The sequence below is a fragment of the Panulirus ornatus genome, chromosome 12 (assembly GCF_036320965.1).
Source record: "Panulirus ornatus isolate Po-2019 chromosome 12, ASM3632096v1, whole genome shotgun sequence".
Lineage (NCBI taxonomy): Eukaryota > Metazoa > Arthropoda > Malacostraca > Decapoda > Palinuridae > Panulirus > Panulirus ornatus.
Genome location: NC_092235.1, coordinates 62,031,977 through 62,056,854, shown reverse-complemented (window position 1 = coordinate 62,056,854; position 24,878 = coordinate 62,031,977). Strand labels below are relative to the sequence as shown.

General features: G+C 37.9%; 3 protein-coding genes across 10 annotated transcripts in view; 1 reads left to right on the top strand and 2 right to left on the bottom strand.

Annotated features, from left to right (window-relative positions):
• The window catches only part of mRpS18C (mitochondrial ribosomal protein S18C), a 31,106-nt gene extending 12,894 nt beyond the window's left edge, over positions 1-18,212 (top strand). The window contains exons 4-5 of the mRNA XM_071668010.1: positions 1,391-1,439; positions 16,273-18,212. Coding sequence (XP_071524111.1) covers positions 1,391-1,439; positions 16,273-16,354 — 131 coding nt within the window. The 3' untranslated portion in view covers positions 16,355-18,212. The remainder of the gene's footprint in view (positions 1-1,390; positions 1,440-16,272) is intronic.
• LOC139752112 (ADP-ribosylation factor-like protein 16) overlaps positions 1-24,779 on the bottom strand; it is a 29,037-nt gene extending 4,258 nt beyond the window's left edge. Inside the window, exons 1-5 of one of the 8 annotated variants that reach the window (XM_071668016.1) lie at positions 24,433-24,779; positions 22,946-23,075; positions 22,364-22,446; positions 21,924-22,116; positions 18,276-18,424 (exon numbers count right to left, since the gene is read on the bottom strand). In XM_071668016.1, the coding sequence (XP_071524117.1) occupies positions 18,276-18,424; positions 21,924-22,116; positions 22,364-22,366 (345 nt within the window). In that variant the 5' untranslated portion in view covers positions 22,367-22,446; positions 22,946-23,075; positions 24,433-24,779. The remainder of the gene's footprint in view (positions 1-18,275; positions 18,425-21,923; positions 22,117-22,363; positions 22,447-22,945; positions 23,076-24,432) is intronic. The other 7 variants (XM_071668012.1, XM_071668013.1, XM_071668015.1 and 4 more) reach the window with 7 other exon arrangements.
• On the bottom strand, positions 3,515-13,936 carry LOC139752115 (peroxisomal ATPase PEX1-like). Its single transcript, XM_071668026.1, is given in 6 exon segments — positions 3,515-4,639; positions 7,686-7,891; positions 9,321-9,385; positions 10,602-10,837; positions 11,141-13,012; positions 13,014-13,936. Coding segments are annotated over 6 exon segments (3,846 nt in total). The 5' UTR covers positions 13,735-13,936; the 3' UTR covers positions 3,515-3,893.
• Positions 24,780-24,878: the final 99 nt, after the last annotated feature.

Here is a 24,878-nt window from a genome sequence, read left to right as displayed (position 1 = left end):
AATGTAATCTGTGATGTCCACTTTTTTCGGACAGGATATTTTATTTATTTATTTTGCTTTGTCGCTGTCTCCCGCGTTTGCGAAGTAGCGCAAGGAAACAGATGAAAGAAATGGCCCAACCCACCCCCATACACATGTATATACATACACGTCCACACACGCAAATATACATACCTACACAGCTTTCCATGGTTTACCCCAGACGCTTCACATGCCCTGATTCAATCCACTGACAGCACGTCAACCCCGGTATACCACATCGATCCAGTTCACTCTATTCCTTGCCCGCCTTTCACCCTCCTGCATGTTCAGGCCCCGATCACTCAAAATCTTTTTCACTCCATCTTTCCACCTCCAATTTGGTCTCCCACTTCTCCTCGTTCCCTCCACCTCCGACACATATATCCTCTTGGTCAATCTTTCCTCACTCATTCTCTCCATGTGCCCAAACCATTTCAAAACACCCTCTTCTGCTCTCTCAACCACGCTCTTTTTATTTCCACACATCTCTCTTACCCTTACATTACTTACTCGATCAAACCACCTCACACCACACATTGTCCTCAAACATCTTATTTCCAGCATATCCACCCTCCTGTGCACAACTCTATCCATAGCCCACGCCTCGCAACCATACAACATTGTTGGAACCACTATTCCCTCAAACATACCCATTTTTGCTTTCCGAGATAATGTTCTCGACTTCCACACATTCTTCAAGGCTCCCAGGATTTTCGCCCCCTCCCTCACCCTATGATTCACTTCCGCTTCCATGGTTCCATCCGCTGCCAGATCCACTCCCAGATATCTAAAACACTTTACTTCCTCCAGTTTTTCTCCATTCAAACTTAACTCCCAATTGACTTGACCCTCAACCCTACTGTACCTAATAACCTTGCTCTTATTTACATTTACTCTTAACTTTCTTCTTTCACACACTTTACCAAACTCAGTCACCAGCTTCTGCAGTTTCTCACATGAATCAGCCACCAGCGCTATATCATCAGCGAACAACAACTGACTCACTTCCCAAGCTCTCTCATCCACAACAGACTTCATTCTTGCCCCTCTTTCGGACAGTATTTTACTTAAAAATGGAGAAAGGCAATAAGGTATTACAAAAGAAAATTACTGGGTGCAACTGATTCATTTAACTCATCTTTTAAAGTCTGGTTCTGTTACTTGTATTTTCATCTTACCACCATTAAGCATAACAGTTGTATGTGAAAGGCATGCATGAAAACATACAAACATGTGCTAAGCCTCAGTAAGAAGTTAATTGAGGTTAGAAATTTGGATGATACATGAATTAAATTATCCTGTAATGTGAATTTTTATAGATGTACTTTGAACAAACAGCTCATGAAAGAATTTTTTTCTCTTGTTTTAGTTGATGGAGGATTGTTAACCACTGAGTTTTATCAAACTGGGAAACACAGGTAAGAAATCACAGTGAACCTTTTTTCATTGCAGTGACAGGAGGTATTTCCATTTAATTTTGATTATTAAAATGTACATGCACCTGGCCATTCAACTAATTGTCCCTGTTCTGGTGCAGTTGATGATGATGAGCTGTATTAAGTTTGCCATCAGCTACCTTGTAAGCTATTATTTGCTGAAGATTTACCCCATCATGAAAACATAGACCACTCATTGACATAAATCTCATTACACTTTCTTACAAGGAACATCCACTCATTCCAATACATTTACTATGTTTTATAACTCTGTATGGAAGGGCTTTGATTGAGAGGGTGAAGGCATGTACAGAGCATCGGATTGGGGAGGAGCAGTGTGATTTCAGAAATGGTAGAGGATGTGTGGATCAGGTTTTACTTTGACGAATGTATGTAAGAATTACTTAAAAAAACAGATGGATTTGTACGTGGCATTTATGGATCTGGAGAAGGATATGATAGGGTTGATAAAGATGCTTTGTGGAAGGTCTTAAGAATATATGGTGTGGGAGGTAAGCTGCTAGATGCTGTGAGAAGTTTTTATCAAGGGTGTAAGGCATGTGTACAAGTAGGAGGAGGGGAGAGTGATTGGTTCCCATTGAAGTTCCGTCTGCAGCAGGGGTGTGTGATGTCACCATGGTTGTTTAATTTGTTTATGGATGGGGTGGTTAGGGAGGTAAATGCAAGAGTTTTGGAGAGAGGGGAGAGTATGCAGTCTGCTGGGAATGAGAGGGTCTGGGAAGTGATACAGCACTGGTGGCTGATTCAAGTGAGAAACTGCTGAAGTTGGTGACTGAGTTTGGAAAAGTGTGTGACAGGAGAAATTTGAGAGTAAATGTGAATAAAAGCAAGGTTATTAGGTTCAGCAGGGTTGAGGGAAAAGTTAGTTGGAATGTAAGGGTGAATGGAGAAAAATAGGAGGCAGTGAAGTGTTTTAGATATCTGGGAGTGGATTTTGCAACAAATGGAACCATGGAAGAGGAAGTGGGTCATAGGGTGGGGGAGGAGGTGAATATTTTGGGAGCAATGAAGAATGTGTGGAGAGAATGTTACCTCGGAGAACAAAAATGGGTATGATTGAAGGAATGGTAGTTCAAACAATATAAGTTGCAAGGCATGGGCTATAGACAGTGTTGTGCAGAGGAGGGTGAATGTGTTGGAAACAAAATGTTTGAAGACAGTATGTGGTGTGAGGTGGTTTGATTAAGTAATGAAAGGGTAAGAGAGATGTGTGGTAATAAAAAGAGTTGAGAGAGCAGGAGAGGGTATGTTGAAATGGTTTGGACACATGGAGAGAATGAGTGAAGAAAGGTTGACAAAGATGATACATGTGTCAGAGGTGGAGGGAACAAGAAGTGGGAGACCAAATTGGAGATGGAAGGATGGAGTGAAAAAGATTTTGTGCAATTGGGGCCTGAACATACAGGAGGGTGAAAGTTGGCTTTTTTCATTATCTGAACCTCACATCTTATTGTTTACTGTGCATAGTAAGGCAGAGGCCCAGGTGGGGGAAGTGCATGTGTCTTTCTAAATGTGTTATCTCTGGGTAACCAAGCCTTGTTATATTTATGTTCTAGTTAGAGCTGGGGTGACGTCCAGCGTCCACACTTGCCTGTAGTCAGTAAGGGAAGTACAGGTGTTAAGATTATACATGTGAATGTTAGGGGAATTATCCATACCACTACCCACATCTGTTGTAGGAATCATCTTTAAAGGATTAACCATGTCTCTGAATTTTGCCACTACTTAATCATATCTCTGAATTTTGTGACTAATTCTCACTTACTCCATTATTATCACAAGGCACTGTTCTCAGCTGCAATGAGTATGCGAAAAATTTCTTATAAAATGCACAAGAGATAGAATATAGTGAGAAATGATGTCTGAAAGTAACAAATCTAATGATATGCAACCCACAAAAAGAATATTGTATGGAGTTCAGGGATAGTTAACACTTATGAACAAATCTAACCATGCATAAAATTGCAGTGAACTGGTGTGTATAGTTACATGCAGCAGACCTGACAAGTTTAAGGTGGATGAAAAAATACTGGGAAACTGTTTAATAATGCTTTACTATATAAGTTTGAAAATTCCAAGAGCAGAAAGAGACTTGTGAATGATATAAGTGTATGAATAATGAAGATGAAGACAGTATCAAAATGATAAACAAAAGAACATACACAGGAGCAGCAAAACTCTTTACTTACCATATGATACCTAACAAGTGCTCAGTACTGTTTTTCACATCTTACAAAATTAACCTAAAACCAAATATTAAATGAGGCATTAAGTTGTATATATATCTGACATAAAAGGCCAAATCTACTAGCTCCAAAAATAGACCTTGGTAAATATATTCTTATAGGAATTCTTTCCATGTATCATTTGTCTTTAACACTAAAAATCTGAATTAATTCAATATTTCAAACTCATTTATGCTAAGGTAGCTCTCTTTCCAGGAGAAGGCTGACCAAAGCCTCCATCTCTTGACTTGGTGAAAGTTGCATATAGGTTTTCATATCTTTGCCTGTCTGCCAATGTGACAGATGGCTTCACATCCTTTAATGCAGCAACAATATGTCTTTTAAACACTCTGAATTCTGGTTTCTCTGTTGGGTCATGAACACAAACATCACTCTTTGATGAGTCATCAATTTTTGTACCACCAACATGTGAAACCTTAATGTTAGTGTTTTCTTCCTTTGTAGTTCCAACATATAGATTATCCTCTTTTAAACTTGCTCTTTTTGGGCTATAAGTCACCTTTTCAATTTCTTTTTCAATTATTATTTCTTCCTGCAAAATGTTCCTAGAACAGGCTCCATCAGTTTCAAGAATTGTGCTATCATCACATAAATCAAAAGCATCATCACTCTCTATTAACACAGTTTTTTCACTATACGTATAGCTTGCATCAGTTTGTTCCCATTTCCCCTGTGACTGATCACTTGGGATAACATCTTCATATAATTTATCTCCAAGTGCTTCTTGAGCAACCAAAATCTGTGCTGTGGAAAGAAGACTTTGAAGATCAGCACCAGTAAAATTCTCTGTTGTGCTAGCAACTTCTCCCCAGTCTATATCTTCTCCTAAGTCCATGTCTTCACTAAGGACTTCGAGAATTTCTTTTCTATCACTAACTGATGGCATGGGGCAAAACACACATTTATCCAGGCGACCTGCATAAAAGAAGAAAAATATGATACCACAGAATTACTTGGGAATACATAAATGAAGTATCAATTTCACTAAATCCAGATTACTTTTATTCATAGTTTTAATCACTTTTAATCACTTTCAACTTAGGAGAGGCATTCAGAGCAGACTGACCTGTAACTTCAACCAAAGAAATACACATCTAATTTGCATACTATGCACAATCTAATAATCTTAAAGTATGGTGGTTACTGATGCTCATCTCTTACATCCTCTCCTATTCATTCTTTGTGCAAGAATTATTTGCCCAATTCAAACTGCTAGCACTTTATCAGACATATCTTGTTCGATTTGATGTCTACTTTGCACCTGTCTTTGGCAAATTTCATGGAGCATTAGGCAGTTAGAGGGGAATTAAAATCTTGCTTAGGGATGGGGGTTCTTGTTTCGGTGCACTGTGCAATGAAAGCTAAAAAGTGGATGTCAGCAAGTAAGGTTACTCCTGTTTCTGGCACTACCTCACAAACATGGGAAGTGGAGTACAAGCACAAAAAGCATTAAAGTAAAATGTAAAATGCTTCACAACAGAAATAAAGCCCTATACCCAAGAGTGATAAGGTAATGACATTACTGTATAGGGTGATTTAAAACACCAGTTAAAATGACAATGAAATTATATGAGTGAAAAACAATAGTTTAGGATATGAAAAATCAGTTTGCATTAACTTCCTGTGTCCAATTGGTCTAACAAATGATGTGCCAGGCATACACTGGAGGCTGACAAGCCAATGCACTGAAGAAACTAATGCTCTCGATATATTTCAAATTTTTTTTCGTCATAAATTCATGTGGAATAACACAAATGCACATGGTTTTTATATTTTTGCACAACAATCAATTACAGAGGAGTAGCACCAAGAGACTTTATTTAATTTATTACCATAAAGCAGTTCTTCATCATTGAATTTTCAAGGCAGCTGGAAACCATTTGTAAAACCATATATACTCCCACAAAATTCACAGCTGGCAGGCCTTACCACGAATGTAATGTATTAGTATAAATTACTTTGTACTGAAATGATTTCCACAATAACACGAAGCTGCCACAGCTACAGCATTAACATGAGTCAGCAAGAAGAAATATGAGTTACCCATTTTGTAAATTAGAAAACAGTTGAATGCTTGGAGGCAACATAAATCAATAGGAAAGATGAAATTACTGTTCTTACTATTCATCAATACCCAAAATAACTTTACAGAAGAAAATCAGATAACCAAGAGATATTAAGAAAGTTTTTTTTTTTTTTTTTTTTTTTTTTATATACTTTGTCGCAGTCTCCCGCGTTTGCGAGGTAGCGCAAGGAAACAGACGAAAGAAATGGCCCAACCCCCCCCATACACATGTACATACACACGTCCACACACACAAATATACATACCTACACAGCTTTCCATGGTTTACCCCGGACGCTTCACATGCCTTGATTCAATCCACTGACAGCACGTCAACCCCTGTATACCACATCGCTCCAATTCACTCTATTCCTTGCCCTCCTTTCACCCTCCTGCATGTTCAGGCCCCGATCACACAAAATCTTTTTCACTCCATCTTTCCACCTCCAATTTGGTCTCCCTCTTCTCCTCGTTCCCTCCACCTCCGACACATATATCCTCTTGGTCAATCTTTCCTCACTCATTCTCTCCATGTGCCCAAACCATTTTAAAACACCCTCTTCTGCTCTCTCAACCACGCTCTTTTTATTTCCACACATCTCTCTTACCCTTACGTTACTTACTCGATCAAACCACCTCACACCACACATTGTCCTCAAACATCTCATTTCCAGCACATCCATCCTCCTGCGCACAACTCTATCCATAGCCCACGCCTCGCAACCATACAACATTGTTGGAACTACTATTCCTTCAAACATACCCATTTTTGCTTTCCGGGATAATGTTCTCGACTTCCACACATTTTTCAAGGCTCCCAAAATTTTCGCCCCCTCCCCCACCCTATGAGCCACTTCCGCTTCCATGGTTCCATCCGCTGACAGATCCACTCCCAGATATCTAAAACACTTCACTTCCTCCAGTTTTTCACCATTCAAACTCACCTCCCAATTGACTTGACCCTCAACCCTACTGTACCTAATAACCTTGCTCTTATTCACATTTACTCTTAACTTTCTTCTTCCACACACTTTACCAAACTCCGTCACCAGCTTCTGCAGTTTCTCACATGAATCCGCCACCAGCGCTGTATCATCAGCGAACAACAACTGACTCACTTCCCAAGCTCTCTCATCCCCAACAGACTTCATACTTGCCCCTCTTTCCAAGACTCTTGCATTTACCTCCCTAACAACCCCATCCATAAACAAATTAAACAACCATGGAGACATCACACACCCCTGCCGCAAACCTACATTCACTGAGAACCAATCACTTTCCTCTCTTCCTACACGTACACATGCCTTACATCCTCGATAAAAACTTTTCACTGCTTCTAACAACTTGCCTCCCACACCATATATTCTTAATACCTTCCACAGAGCATCTCTATCAACTCTATCATATGCCTTCTCCAGATCCATAAATGCTACATACAAATCCATTTGCTTTTCTAAGTATTTCTCACATACATTCTTCAAAGCAAACACCTGATCCACACATCCTCTACCACTTCTGAAGAAAGGTATAAAGGGATATTCACTGTTTATATTCCTAATGCAATCAATTCAATCATGATTCATATACACAGTTCTACACATATAAACATCCTCTCGAATCAACTGTCCAATCATTCTTAGAAAATATTTCCATGATAACTGATTCTCTTACTTTCTACAAAATTCTATAAACATATCTACCTAAAGATTTGTTTTATTTAAGCTGACTAGGAATCTTTAGACACCTATATATGATATACCATTCTTGCTTATGTAAATTATTTGAACTATTTTAAGAAACACCTTAGCATTTCTTAGTTCAGCCTAATGCATCAGAAGTAGATCTTATCCAAGTCAAATAAGATGCACCTTGCAAACAAAGCTACTGATCCATTACCTGGACGAAGCAGTGCTGGATCAATGAGGTCAGGCCGGGAGGTTGCAGCTAGAACATAAACACCAGAGAGTCCCTCAACACCATCCATTTGTGTCAGCAGCTGATTCACCACACGGTCTGTCACCCCTGTGCTATCATGCCCACGCCGTGGAGCAATGGACTCAAACTCATCAAAGAAGAGGACACAAGGTTTGGCACTTGATGCTCTGTTGCAATATAATGAAATGTAAATCAGAGATGATAAAATAACTGTAAAAGAATATTATTCTTCATTTAAATACCATAAAAAAATTATGACAAAACTTTCAGATAATACATATAATACAGTGATGTAAATTTTATTATCTTTTGTAAATCCTTAGCTTATATTCTTTTGTTAATTCTGTACCTAATATTAACTTACGCTACATGAAAGGTGAGCAAAGTGACTTTTCCATCACTGTTAAGTCTGTCCACATTTGTATGCAGAGGATCAAATGCACAAACCTCAGAACAATGAGCCATATCTTTAACTTATATCCTACACACTAAAGTGAACATAGGCTTCTTGAAATTATTTACCTATTGGGATAAGTTGTCACTGGCCCTGGTATCAAATATGAGTTGTGCTTATGTATAATTATTCTAAGTAATTCATCATCATTAGAGTACCTGACATAATACTGAGTGGGCTGTGAGTGAAAAATACTACATTTTCAGGTGTTTGTGTAAAGAAATGGTATTTTTACAGGCAATTTTACCAGGCTTGCAAGTCTCAGATATAATATCAAAATGTTCTTAGTCTAGTGCCTATGATAATTTACCATTGTTTTCAAGAAACTTTATTTAATAAGCTGTAAGTTTAGTATAAAACTGCAGTTACATTGTATCAAATGATTACCAGTACTAGCAATCTATTTGCTCCAATTTATAAAATTCAACAACTATTTTACAATTATAATGATTCACTGTCCTGTAATTATATCCATCAGTCATTTTCTCAATATTAATACCAATCTATTCACTGTAACACTATTCACTGTAACATTCTTATTTTTTTTTCTTTCATACAGTACTTGTTTACCTTTTCCCATGCCAGTGAGGTACTGCCAGGAACAGATGAAAATAAGCCTCATTTGTTCACATCTACTCTAGCTGTTATGTGTAAGGCAGCAAAACTACAACCTTTTCACCATGTTGATTGAATGTCCTACAATTACTTTACCAGCACTAGTAAGCCATTCATTGCAATAATTTCAAACCTTCAGCTATTTTAACTGTATAAGTTCAGATTAGAAACATACCCATGGGTTACGGAAACGCTTGCCTAAATGCAAATCTAAATGATTTAAAAACAGGTAAAAAGATTCACGAATGGTTTAGGAAGCAAATATGTACATATGTATGCACTTAATCACAGTTCAGTATTTACATATATATGATTTAAAAACAGGTAAAAAGATTCACGAATGGTTTAGGAAGCAAATATGTACATATGTAGGCACTTAATCACAGTTCAGTGTTTACATATATACACAAACACACACACACACACACACACACACATTTGTATGTAAGCTCAAAATGAACTCTTCATGCCTATTGTACTGGTGGTGCCAAATTTGTATTCTTTTATGAGTTCAAGTTTATAATTACCTTTCAAAAGCATCCCTGACTGCTTCCTCACTAGCTCCAATGTATTTTGACAAAAGTTCTGGTCCCTAGAAAGAAGAATGTGAGAGTAATATAGTAAAATGAATTTTTCCCATAAAGGTTTCTTTTTCTTGGGTATTATATTTTTATTTACTTATCAATAGCTATCCAGGACACATTTCTATGGAAGAACCTTGTGTTTCCATGAAACTCTTTTCAGGAGCTAATGCAATGCCAAGGCTGCACTACTAGCTCTAGTAGGGAAATGATGGACTACTTTGGAATGAAAAGTTTTTGATAACAATGATACAGTCTCACCAAAGGGAATTTTCACTCAAAGTGTAACCCTGTGTAAGCAGAGTCCAATAAAACCTGGGCTATAGATAGGGTTGTACAGAGGAGGGTGGATGTGTTGGAAATGAAATGTATGAGGACAATATGAGATGTGAGGTGGTTTGATCGAGTAAGTATGGAAAGGGTAAGAGAGATGTGTGGAAATAAAAATGATGTTGAGAGAACACAAGAGGGTGTGTTGAAATGGCTTGGATTTATGGAGAGAATGAATGAGTGAAGATTGACAAAGATAATATATGTGTCAGAAGGGGAGGGAACAAGGAGAAGCAGAAGACCAAATTGGAGGTGGAGGGATGGAGTGAAAAAGATTTTGAGCGTTTTGGACCTGAACATATGGGAGGGTGAGAGGCATGCAAGGAATAGAGTGAATTGGAACAATGTGGTATACCAAATTCAACATGCTGTCAGTGGACTGAACCAGGGCGTGTGTATATGAAATGATGGGCCATTTTTTGTCTTTCATGGCGCTACTTCACTGATGTGGGAAATGGCGATCAAGTATAACAAAAAAAGAATAATAAAATATTTATAAAAATATATATACTGTATATACTTTAAACTCGACTGCCACTTCTCACATTAGCAAGCTAACGCCAGGAGCAGACAAAGAAAAGGCCATATCCGCACACATCCATTCTCTAGCTGCCACATGTAATGTGTAATATATATACACTAATACCCATATAAAGCTAATTTGCTGTAGATCTCTTTGTTTTTTTGTAATTTTATAAAGTAAAAAATTTTACATTTTCTGAGGATCTTTTGAGTGATAAATGAAAATCAAAGGTATAAAAACTATCTTCCATATCAAGAAAGAAAGTAAAAAGTGCCAGAGAGGTATTCAAGAATAAACATTTTTCTCAAAAGGATATATCAAAGTTGCAGTGTTAGTGCAAAAAGAGACATTACCAAAACTAGACCTAAGCTTACTTTTACAGAAATGAAATTGAGCTGACAGTTGGCAGTGACTGAATTGGCAAGAAGTGTCTTGCCACACCCTGGGGGACCATATAGTAACACTCCTGACCGCAGTCTCAACTTGACTTTGCTAAACAGGTTTGGATACACAGATGGCCAAGTCAATGTTTCTTCTAATATGCTGCATGCTTCTACGAGGCCACCTATACGTACAGGTATGGCATTTTTCTTTTCTGATAATGTCAGACCTGAAAGAATAATACAGCAAATATGACATAATCATAATGGAATATTTTCAACTTAACAATGAATGCCATCACTTTTACTGAGACATATCAAGATTCCAGTAAATCAGTATTCTAACATTTGAAACATTACTATTTTGCGCATCAATTCTCAAAGGTGATCTATAACTGACATTAAAGGCCTTACCATTGTTAGAATTTATGGGTCTCTAACTATTTAAAAATGACAACTTAAGAAATCAATGTTCACAAAGTTTGCATATCAAATACAGAAGAAAATGAACATTAAAGATACATATAGCTTACCTCGAAGAGCTAAAGGTGTGTAGCCTTCTAGAGCAGCTTCAATATCACAGTTTATAATAGCTTCTGAATCCAGGCTTGAATCCTCACTGCTGACATCTCTGAAGCAGGCTGTACTTGGTATATATGGCTTTTTAATGATGTGTTTATAAAGAATCTTATTTTCAGCATCACTCTTTTTAGTCACATTGCACTCCCAGCGATGTTTTGCTTGAAAGAAAGTCCTCAGGGCAAGGTGGTTCAGGTCTGGAAGTGCAAAGTTTTCTGTCCGTCTGGATATCATTTTTTCATCTACTTGTAGGTACTGGGAACATGAATCTTTATCAGTTTCACAAACTGTATCATCAACTGGGTCTTGCAATGATCTGAAGTTGTGTTCTGAAATTAATCTTCTGCGTAGTTTATATTTTTCAATGTAGGCTTTAAGCATGATTTTCAAAGCTTTAAGTCTTCCTTCTGGTCCTAATGGAGGGATTCCAAATGTGCAAGGAAAATAATGACACCCTTGAGGGTTTACCAGAAGAGGATGAACACTTGTTCTCACTATACATGTTGCAATCACCATCACAGAACCACAAGCTGGCTTCTCTAAATGAAGAGGGAAGTCAGAATCACTTAAGAATTCTAACAACTGATCCAAGAGTCCTTTGAGCATAAAAACCATCTGCATTAAGTGTTCATACATTGGTCCTGAGTCCTGATCGAAAGATCCCTGTGATGGCACTAAGTGATCAATATCATCCAATACAATAATGGAGGGTCGTTTGAATATGGCTTCCTTAAAGATGAGTTGAAGTTTCTTCTCAACTGCTTCCATTTTCTTTCCTTTTAAAAGCTTAAAGCTAACAATCTCAGAATGCATGAAATAAGGATATGAGGACAGACCCTCAATAAGTGATTGAGCTAAACTTGTTTTCCCTGCACCCTTACTACCATGCAAAAGAGCAAACTGAGGAACAACATTGCAACCATCATTTAGGTTGCCTTGCCCAAGCAAGACATGTTGTTTTAATTCTAAAAAGACATCTTCATTTCCAACATACGAAAATGCTCCATGGTAATTGTTGAGATCACTAACTGTTCGATGAATGTATGGAACATCAGAAAGCTGTTTAAGCAGTGTAAGTTCCAGTAACACCACTGATTTTTCTGTAAGCTTCAGAGGTACTCCATCTCTTGTTGTTATAAATACATCGAAACACTTTTTATCTAAAATTACTTCTAACAATGTATTCTGATTGATAATCACTGGGAATTCATTAGCAAGATTCCTCAATAAGACCTTTACCCTCTCATTTAGCAATGTTGCATTAGAATCTTCTACTGGCACAAGAGGCAACATATCAAGAGATACTGGTACAGTTCTGACATCAGTTTTAAATGTCTGTAATTCAACAACACTTAAAGTATTTAGTTTCATAAGTCGCCTTAAACAATTAGGAATCACACAATTGTTTACTTTAACAATAGCATCAATTTTCTTGACACAATCAGAATTTATTTTCTTTTCCTTATCAAGATTTTCCCACACAATGACTGTACAAAGAAAGGGACTGTTCAGTTCATTATTTTTCTTGATATTTTGCTTCTTTAATTCACTAGATTTAGTTTCATCTTTAAGGGCATTTGACAATTCAAAATTTTCTTTTGGAGAATTAATTTTCTTTAAACTTGCAATGAAACTAACTTTATTTTTGTAACTAGTATGCAAGAGGCTCTCTTTACTAATAATGACCAATGATGGATGACTCAAGAGTTCAAAATGCAAAGTGTTTTGTATTGGTACTGAAACCACCCTATACCCCAAACGAATCTCCCTCTGTACTGGAGAGCCACACTTCAGCTTCTGTCCTTTGAACTTATCAGACATGTAGTTCAGTATCATTAGAAATATTTTTTCCTCTTGGCTCTTTTCCTCCTTGGATTTTCTCATCACTTCTAAAATCTTGTTCTAATTCTTTATGACAATCTTGATCTGATTCTACCATTTTTTGTTGATCACTGTCAAAATCCCCACTGTTTGCTGGAGTAAAGGTGATTGAAGTATTGTCATGAGTTTCATTATTTTCTGAGGGAGGGAGGACCTCCATTTGGGTCATGGGCTGTAGGATACCATATCTGAGTGGAGGGTCAAGACTGTTGACCATGAGAGTGACATAGGCTCCACCCTCCAGCCATAGTGGAACACTCTGCCTCTGACTTATCACGCGCACTTGGCTCAAGATGGCAGACTGGGCAACTTCTGCATTGAGTGCTAAGTCCTGCCACTGTGCTAATGATCCAACTGTGACAGTAACTTTTGTGCAAGGAGGAGGCACTGGAACTTGAGTTAATACACCAACTTCTCCATCACTTATACCAGTGTCTTTTAAGAGCTCTCTATTCACTAATATCATATTTTCATTGCCTATACTTGGGTTATGCACATCCCCTGCCCATGATAACAAGACATTTCGTCCTTGTGAGGTTTCTAAGCAAAATGTTGGTGTTAGGGTAGAAAGGATCACACTTGCCCAATGTCGTGGAAGTGAAATGAAGCAGTGGCGAGCATGCCACTCCTTCACCACCACTGAGCGGGAGAAGTCTCCTGTCTGCATAGCTTCTATAAATAATACATTTGTAAGAAGTATACTTCATACAAAAACTTCAGTTAAGGTTACAATGTTAATCAAAAAAAAGAGAAAAGAAAAATGCATTTGGTTTTATGCAACTTTTATCAATTTACAGATGATACTCATATTCTAAATACTTCATTCTCTTGTTTTTTCCTGAAAGACAGTGAAGACCAGTATCACACTAATTGCACTGAAAGAAAAGAGAAAGGAAAGAGGACTGTAATAAATGGACAACTAAGGAACATAATGTGTGCTATGCATTTTACAATTCATTTCATGCCCCTACAAAAGTGAGTTATATGTGAGAGAAAAATTGTTCTATGCATTTTGCTATTTATGTCATGCTCCTACAAAAATGAGTTATATGTGAGAAAAAAAGCTGAATTTGCAAAATGTTCAAAACCACAGCTGATACCAAAATGGAGCAAATAATCAGTTAAAGCAAAATTCTATGAAAATTTACAGAGAATTCTATCAATTTTGAGATAGTGAACACAGTATTCCTACTACAAACAACAGATTCAATTTACCAAAAATTTTTTTTTTTTTTTTTTTTTTTTTGCTTTGTTGCTGTCTCCCGCGTTTGCGAGGTAGCGCAAGGAAACAGACGAAAGAAATGGCCCAACCCACCCCCATACACATGTATATACATACGTCCACACACGCAAATATACATACCCACACAGCTTTCCATGGTTTACCCCAGATGCTCCACATGCCCTGATTCAATCCACCGACAGCACGTCAACCCCGGTATACCACATCGATCCAATTCACTCTATTCCCTGCCCTCCTTTCACCCTCCTGCATGTTCAGGCCCCGATCACACAAAATCTTTTTCACTCCACCCTTCCACCTCCAATTCGGTCTCCCACCTCTCCTCGCTCCCTCCACCTCCGACACACATATCCTCCCGGTCAATCTTTCCTCACTCACCCTCTCCATGTGCCCAAACCATTTCAAAACACCCTCTTCTGCTCTCTCAACCACGCTCTTTCCACTTCCACACATCTCTCCACCCCCACGTCACTCACTCGATCAAACCACCTCACACCACACATTGTCCTCAAACATCTCATTTCCAGCACATCCATCCTCCTGCGCACAACTCTATCCATAGCCCACGCCTTGCAACCATACAACATTGTTGGAACCACTATTCCTTCAAACATACCCATTTTTGCTTTCTGAGATAATGTTCTCGACTTCCACACATTCTTCAAGGCTCCCAGAATTTTTGCCCCCTCCCCCACCCTATGATCCACTTCCGCTTCCATGGTTCCATCCACTGCCAGATCCACTCCCAGATATCTAAAACACTTTACTTCCTCCAGTTTTTCTCCATTCAAACTTACCTCCTACTGTACCTAATAACCTTGCTCTTATTCACATTTACTCTTAACTTTCTTCTTTCACACACTTTACCACACTCAGTCACCAGCTTCTGCAGTTTCTCACATGAATCAGCCACCAGCACTGTATCATCAGCGAACAACAACTGACTCACTTCCCAAGCTCTCTCATCCCCAACACACCTTCATACTTGCCCCTCTTTCCAAAACTCTTGCATTCACCTTTATATATATATATATATATATATATATATATATATATATATATATTTTTTTTTTTTTTTTTTTATACTTTGTCGCTGTCTCCCGCGTTTGCGAGGTAGCGCAAGGAAACAGACGAAAGAAATGGCCCAACCCCCCCCCCATACACATGTATATACATACGTCCACACACGCAAATATACATACCTACACAGCTTTCCATGGTTTTCCCCAGACACTTCACATGCCTTGATTCAATCCACTGACAGCACGTCAACCCCAGTATACCACATCGCTCCAATTCACTCTATTCCTTGCCCTCCTTTCACCCTCCTGCATGTTCAGGCCCCGATCACACAAAATCTTTTTCACTCCATCTTTCCACCTCCAATTTGGTCTCCCTCTTCTCCTCGTTCCCTCCACCTCCGACACATATATCCTCTTGGTCAATCTTTCCTCACTCATTCTCTCCATGTGCCCAAACCACTTCAAAACACCCTCTTCTGCTCTCTCAACCACGCTCTTTTTATTTCCACACATCTCTCTTACCCTTACGTTACTCACTCGATCAAACCACCTCACACCACACATTGTCCTCAAACATCTCATTTCCAGCACATCCATCCTCCTGCGCACAACTCTATCCATAGCCCACGCCTCGCAACCATACAACATTGTTGGAACCACTATTCCTTCAAACATACCCATTTTTGCTTTCCGAGATAATGTTCTCGACTTCCACACATTCTTCAAGGCCCCCAGAATTTTCGCCCCCTCCCCCACCCTATGATCCACTTCCGCTTCCATGGTTCCATCCGCTGCCAGATCCACTCCCAGATATCTAAAACACTTCACTTCCTCCAGTTTTTCTCCATTCAAACTCACCTCCCAATTGACTTGACCCTCAACCCTCAACCCTATATATATATCAATGTATTTTCAAATAAAACTTCATAATTTTTTTTAGCTGTGACACTTCTGGACATCCAGACCAGATGTTATATCCAAGAACGAAAAGGGAACATGCTCTAACATTGAGAAGGCACTAATAAAGAGATGAACATCACTGGAACAGATGGATAGATAGAGGAGTTATCTAGACAAGAGACAACTGACAACTTACCAATGAATGGTAAGAAGGTGAGCAATGACACTTGATTTCTAATTCCATTCACTCTGTTTTCTGATGCTCTAAACCAGGATTTCTGAACATATCAAGGTTATCTCATCTATGTTCTGCTATGACATCATTAACCAACTGACTACTGATGTGCTATATATGGCACAGGATGCAGCCTAAACATCTATTAATATAATTTCACACATGTAACATGTTACTTTTTCCTTTCTCTTTCATCCATGTTCAACATTTAAAAAAAAAAAAAAAAAGCTCTTTTGAATGGTAAAACAAAATAATGGTATCTTAAAAAATGAATTGAAAATTGCCATATTGGGGCATACTAAATATCTATAACAGCCACAGTCAATACCATAAGAACATATAGATTGATGGTATAAAATTGTTGTCTAATCCTCTGACATCTACCTCTGTCAAAATTAGGTTTAAAATTCTTTTTTACTGTAGCTTAACGAGATTAATCCACTCTGCAGTCGAATCATATACACTTTAGAATTTTATTTTCTCTTCACTGTAGCTGGAGAGTGTACAATCAAAATTCCTGAATCACATCTCAGCCTCAAGGAGGAATACACAATGATTTACACCAGTGGTAGCATTTCATGCATTGTCACCAGATGCTACAACCTGAATTTTTTTCTATACATTCATAAGTTAGTCTATGTGAATATGTCACAGAAGCCCATCACAGATATGTAACATCTTGTTATGAAAAAATCTGTGAAGTTCTTACAACATGATAGATATTTGTGATGACAACTCTTAGTAATCATATTTGTTTGTGATCTGTTATATAAAAACCTCTACAAAATAAGACATTTCACTTTGTGTGTCTCATATGCCTGGCAGTGGAGCAGAATAAATTAAGCATACACTGCACAATAAAGCAAATTTTCACCCAGCCTCATTGACAGCTGCAGCATCATCAACACTCTTGTAGCACAACGCGATCCCTTAAAAATGTTATTAGTACAAGCAGAACCTACAATGAATTGCTACTTGGTCTTGCAGATGATGTGTAGTCGCAGTTTAAATTTTCTGCTTTGCTTCCACCTTTCCCTACTTATTTACATTCTTTTGCCATTTCCAAGAATAGCCTGACTCTCAAAGATGGCTAAAACTGCAAAGTTTGGGTAAAAGAAAAAAAGACTTGGTTGCTGGTTGAGGTGGGCTCATCCACCACCCCTTTAAGACTTGGGCAATCTCTGGGCAGTAAATATGAACTCGCTATGATACAAACAATGTAATATGATAAAATATGAATAGGCTTTGCTGATACTACAGAAAAATAATTTTGGGACCATGGTGTGCTCAAGCTTTTGGTATGAAACCCATAATGATTCCTGTAATGAAAAAGTGGGGTTGACACATAGTGATATGGAACTTGAGATTAGTTTGTTTACAAGCTGTAAGTAATCAACAACTGGTTCGCTGCCACTTCAACTAGCGTGGTTGTTACTTTGTTTTGACACTGGTTGGTTATTTCAACCTTAGGCCCACTGCTTGCAAGAGTCATTAAGGTTGTCAGTGTGAAGTCATAATGACTAATCAAAAAATCTTGAACACCTTTTTTCAGCATTCAACATCATTCTCAGATCATACACGCTTTCACTGTACACATTACCCTTGTGTTATGACTTTTTTAAGTCTATCTGATCTTAGGTCTAACATGATAACCAACAGGTCATGCAAAGTATTTTACACAAAACTCAGTATCAAGAGTGAAAATATATGATTTCAATTAAGAACATTAAAATTTTACCATATGTTTCCATCAATACATTTCCACTGTAAATAATATAATGCATATACACCATCATCCTATGACATACCTGTGCTGCCCTTAGTTTTGGATGGGCTAGCAAATCCATCAGCAGTATTGTGGCTTCACCCAATTGTGTCAAATTGACTGCATCAACAACATATAGTACCTTCTTCACACCCGTGTAGTAGCTTGGCCAAATTGGGGCCATACTACCCCCTGTATGACAAAATACAACAAAGATCAATCAAACATACTGTTTATTCCATGTATTATACATACTCAAAAGTTGCTAGGAAGTACTTTCATTAAATTTCTTACAAATGATAAAACTGGAGACTTTTGGTTACAGTAAGTTTAAAGGTTATTCTTTCCTTGCATCGCTTTGGACAAGATCAAAATGTATTCGTAAGTTACAATTTTTCTACCAGGTTTGGATGAGGTCACAAAGGTAAGAGGGTCTGAGCTAAAAAGCAGCGATTACCTCTAAGCAAACTACAAAACAAACTGAAATCAAGCACAGCATGTAGAATCTAGCTTAAAAACTGTGAATCCAATCAAAACAAAATAATTCAGGATATAAATCACATTATTACTAGAGTTTCATAATTTGTAGTGTTACAGCATTACTATGTCAACACCATCTACCTTCAAAATGAATACACACTACAGTGATTCTACAGAATCTGAAAGCCCATCATCACATACCTATGGTTGTAATCTTAAACAAACCATAAACAAGTAATAGGTTGTAGAAAGCAATTTTCTAAGGAAGTACTACCTAGGAACACTAAAGCAAAATTCAGAACAATGTTTCAACCTCTATGTAGGGACTGGAGGTCTTACTTTCTGACACTTGAAAAATTAGCAACTGGACAGGTCTTAGTAACTTCTCTTTGTGTGCATCATATGTCTCTCCTTCCTGTGTCCATATGCTTTTACCTCCACCTCCTTGTGTCATTTCAAATCTTTTTGAATACTAAAACAAAAGAGCCTAACTGGCATGTGGACCCCAGTGCCTAATACCATAAGGTGCAAAAAAATCTCTGGCATTTCATCTGACCTTGCTGCTAATAAAAGGGAGGGCCTAAGCAGTTGAAGCACTGGCTCCTCCTAAATCCCTAGTAGTTTTCTGCTAATTCTTCTACTATTGAACACCTACTAGTTAGAGCCAAAAAATCTTGCTTCTCTCAGAGAGTATAGTGACATTACCACTAATTCTTTCCATATATCTACCTACCACCTATGCCCACATTTCCATTTCGAAATGGAGGTTGTGCTTATTTCAAAACCAAAATATATGTTGCATGCCCCATATACCTCAAATCTCTAAACTCTAATGCTATCTGCCTAAAGATTTGTCTGCCATAGCATTAATCTAAAGTGCTCTGTTTTATGTTCTCTATAAACTTATTTTTTAACATTCTCAAAATCTCTAAATTTCTGTCATGAGACTCTTAACACCATATCCTCACGCAAAACGTTCTCTAATTAGGGCACTTCACTGCATATTGTAAAATACAGTTAAAATCCTCTCACACATAAGCTGGGAGTGTTTAAACCCTCACATTTCCATTCACTCTCTCATCCCCAACAGACTTCATACTTGCCCCTCTTTCCAAAACTCTTGCATTTACCTCCCTAACAACCCCATCCATAAACAAATTAAACAACCATGGAGAAGTGAGTCAGTTGTTGTTCGCTGATGATACAGCGCTGGTGGCTGATTCATGCGAGAAACTGCAGAAGCTGGTGACTGAGTTTGGTAAAGTGTGTGGAGGAAGAAAGTTAAGAGTAAATGTGAATAAGAGCAAGGTTATTAGGTACAGTAGGGTTGAGGGTCAAGTCAATTGGGAGGTGAGTTTGAATGGAGAAAAACTGGAGGAAGTGAAGTGTTTTAGATATCTGGGAGTGGATCTGGCAGCGGATGGAACCATGGAAGCGGAAGTGGATCATAGGGTGGGGGAGGGGGCGAAAATTCTGGGGGCCTTGAAGAATGTGTGGAAGTCGAGAACATTATCTCGGAAAGCAAAAATGGGTATGTTTGAAGGAATAGTGGTTCCAACAATGTTGTATGGTTGCGAGGCGTGGGCTATGGATAGAGTTGTGCGCAGGAGGATGGATGTGCTGGAAATGAGATGTTTGAGGACAATGTGTGGTGTGAGGTGGTTTGATCGAGTGAGTAACGTAAGGGTAAGAGAGATGTGTGGAAATAAAAAGAGTGTGGTTGAGAGAGCAGAAGAGGGTGTTTTGAAGTGGTTTGGGCACATGGAGAGGATGAGTGAGGAAAGATTGACCAAGAGGATATATGTGTCGGAGGTGGAGGGAGCAAGGAGAAGAGGGAGACCAAATTGGAGGTGGAAAGATGGAGTGAAAAAGATTTTGTGTGATCGGGGCCTGAACATGCAGGAGGGTGAAAGGAGGGCAAGGAATAGAGTGAATTGGAGCGATGTGGTATACCGGGGTTGACATGCTGTCAGTGGATTGAATCAAGGCATGTGAAGCGTCTGGGGTAAACCATGGAAATCTGTGTAGGTGTGTATATTTGCGTGTGTGGACGTATGTATATACATGTGTATGGGGGGGGGGTTGGGCCATTTCTTTCGTCTGTTTCCTTGCGCTACCTCGCAAACGCGGGAGACAGCGACAAAGTATAATAATAAAAATAAAATTTCCATTCACAAAAAATCTGGAACAAATCAATAATCATCCTGTCATCACCAATATCCAGGTCCTTTGGGAGGTGTTTTTCAAATGTGATTCCTCACTTCATCGATATAAAATCTGAATGTTCATACTCGTAGATGTCTCTTAACTTACCGCACTTCCTCTACTTTCTGCTCCCTCTAAATACCAATAACAGCCCTTTAGTAGTGCTAAATGGACTAATGAGAATTCTTTTTAGTTTACTGTCTCTTCTTGGGAATGTTTCTGTCTCTGCTGAGTATAAAGCATTGGTTTTTGTTGTGAATATAGAGTAATATATTTTTTTCTAGGACTCTTCATCCAATCTATTACAAAAAATGCTTTTTCTTAAGGCCATTCAGGCAAGGGATCTGGCATACTGAACTTATAAAAAACTTTCTTCTTTAACTCTCATTTTATTTTGGCCTAATTTGAAATTACTGAAATTAGTGACTGGTGAGGTGAAGCACTTCTTTATCGAAAGAAAGTAATAATATCCCCTCTTCCACACACAGGTCTTTCTGGTCTTTGAACAAAAGCTTCTCTAAAATCTTCCTAACATCTTCTATCAGTCTACCTTTTCTTCAATTTTTAATCCAGCTATTTCTTCTACTGATAAAGCCATATGAACTCACTGGTTCTCTCAGTTTTACCCTCCAATTCCATTTTGGATGACTCTAACATGCTCATACCTTCTTACTACTCCTAAGCTCCTTCCTCACATTTCTTTTGTACACCCCTAGAAACACTTCTTTCTTTGGACAAAAGTCATGGTGTTTGGACCGTATGATATCCCTACTCATGTTTTGATAAAGTGCAATTTTGTACTTGTACCTGTGTTTGTTCATATTTTGCTTTTGCCTAAAAGCAAAAACTTGTCTTTCGAAACACTCACTACACTCAATTTTCATTATTCATTTCTTATCTAAATTTCTTTCCTTTAATACCCTTAGCATTTGAACATGCAGCAATCTCTTTATGAAAAAAAATGGTAAAATAATGTAGAGTTACTGGAAGTTAAAAAGAGTCTTACCAAGTTCACGAATATTGATGGATGGGAATTCTGCTTCCCGGGGAATAGTGGCAATGTTTAATCCTACAGTGGGTACAGTGGTCAAAGAAATGTCGGGCTTGTTCAGGTTGGCTAGCCTTCGAAGTAACAGAGTTTTGCCTGTACCTTCTGGTCCTACACATAATAACATCTTAACAACCCTCAAAGCAAGAACCTGCCAAAGTGAAAAATAAACACATATTACATGTAAACATTTTCCCAATATGCTAAAGATAAATAAAAAATACCTAAACTGAAATGTTTTGGTATGCACATCATGAACAATCATATATAATCTCTATGGTGCTGTACTAATACACGTTAAAACACAATTATTATCACAGTCATTATGTACCAGTATAATACAATCAATAAATGAACATGATAAAAGTACACAACAAAAACAATGTATCAATTCTTGCCATAATTTACTGTCATCATCCTCATTTCAAAAGCCACATCCATCACAGAAATCATAAAGATTGAGTCATTACTTTTCAATACACTGAAAATTAAAAAACATTATTCTTGAGATCAATACTGTTTAATCATCAATGATGATAACATATTCTCAAACATATCCATAATATTCACAATTTTTATAATAATAAAAAAGGGGCTTTCTACCAAAAATATACTAGGAAACCTTAATCAGCAGGTTAAGTATACCAGGAAACCTTAATTAACAGGTTAATTTTACTAAGAAACCTTATTAATATGTTAAAAAGTTTCATGCACTGGAAACATGAATTCAAACTAAGTTATAATGTGCTCGGTTGCCTACCAAATATGTGTTCAGGTATCAATTATATCAATCTGCTTTGCAATACATTTGGTAGCTGTTATTATGCTGATAAATGAGGATGGGTGGGTCAAACGGTATTCCACTGACAGTATGAATTTTTTAGCACCACTTAAATATTGCTTTCATGAAATAATTTTCTTTGCTAATATCATGATTTCACACAAATATCATTACTGACGAGATAAAAGAGAAATTTTACCGTCATCAAGTCTGGCAGTTGAAGACCTCTCACCCATCATCATCTTGAAGTGCAGTGAAAGTATTAGGTTAACAAGATAGCTCTGGCCATCTGGTCCTTGATCAGCATCAGCATAACCCAGAGGTGAACACTTATATAAAAATGATGAATTAATAGCACCTCAAATTTAGTAATAACATTGTTGGTATAAAACTAATCTCAAAGTACATGTTCCAACATACCCATGTATCTGTCATAGTAGTGTTTCAGTTTAGAGACACCAAAGAAATAATACTGATTTGGACGAATAAGATTGGAGCAAATTTAGACCAGGAGAGCATGATCTGGCAGACAATTCTTTCTCTGAACAAATAATAAATAATGTGAAAGTTAAGCAGGCTATTATGAACATGAAAAATTTGGGTAAACTAGAAACATTAGTTAAAAAAAAATAAAGAAACCCTATCTAACTTCAACCAGAAGTTGAGAATTACCTTAATTTTCAGTGCCTACCAGTATTACAGTTGAAACATACCTTCCTCCTCCTATCCTGGGTGCATGTGGTCTAAGGAAGTAAATAAACTCGGCAAACACCGGAAGCTTTTGATGAAGAAACATCACATGAATTGGATGCAAAGTTTCACATATTTTTTTAGATAACAAAAAAAGGTAAGTTAAGGTTGCTAGAGAAAGTTGAGTGAAGTTTCATTACTTCTATTGATTTCTATGAGTTTCATTTCATTTTACTCCACATTTACCAAGATCTTCATAGCCCTCCCTGCTACCAATATTTTCTACCATAGGATAAAAAAATGTGCTCAATCGTGCAATCCAGCTCTAATCACACCTATCAAGTTTAAGGTAACATTTTCATCAAAATCTATCTACTCTATCATGCGCTTCCTCTTCTTAATACATCACCAACTTCACCCACCTCAACATAAACTGTAGAAGCATTGCGTATCCTACCCACCTAAACTTTACCTAACTCAAAATTACAAACTTGATTAAAAATCTGTAATATGATTCAATCATTTACGTAACCGAACGTTTTCCCAAGTCTTCACAACCCTCCCCTCCCCCGACTATCACCGAAAATTGAAGAACAAAACACCTTACTCCACTTATTCCAAAACTCAAATTATAATATTACTAACCCAGAAGAAACGTGGTTGTTTCCAAAGGCTAGTTTCAATAAGGAGCAAAAGAAGTCATCCAAAATTTTTTTTTCCACGAAATAAAGAAACCCCTTGTATGTTAAAAGATTTTTCACACCTTTTCAGATAAACAATGTAATATGATTGTACATGTACATATGTCTGTACATACCCAGCAAGTACATGTGTAATATGATTGTACTTGTGTAATATGATTGTACATGTGTCATGATTGTACATGTGTAATATGATTGTACATGTGTCATATGTCTGTACATACCCAGCAAGTACATGTGTAATATGATTGTACATGTGTAATATGATTGTACATGTACATATATCTGTACATACCCAGCTGAGGTGAAAAGGAGTTACTGGAAAAGGTGCAGCCTCACCGTGGTCTCTGCAGTATTTACTATTTTCGTTGTGGATTAAGACGTTGCCATGGTGACTCGAGATACGAGCCGACCGTCAGCTGTGAATCCACCACTCACGTTCGTCAGCCGTGAATCCACTATTCAGCAGCGAGTCGTTCGTCAACCATGAACGTATTCATCGTGGTTTACCGTCAGTGGATCCACATTACCCTTCGTCAGGAGTGATTCATGACCGTCAGTTCCTTGTGGATCCACTCTTGTTCGTCAGGAGGAGGAGCAGTGACCCTAATAAGGGTCTTCGGTCTCGTTCGTCCCTAATAAGGGTCTTCGGTCACGAGTGAATCCACCACTCCCGTTCGTCAGATGTTGATCCACAACAGGTTTTCTTCCAGCCATGAATCCACCACCCATCCGGTACCC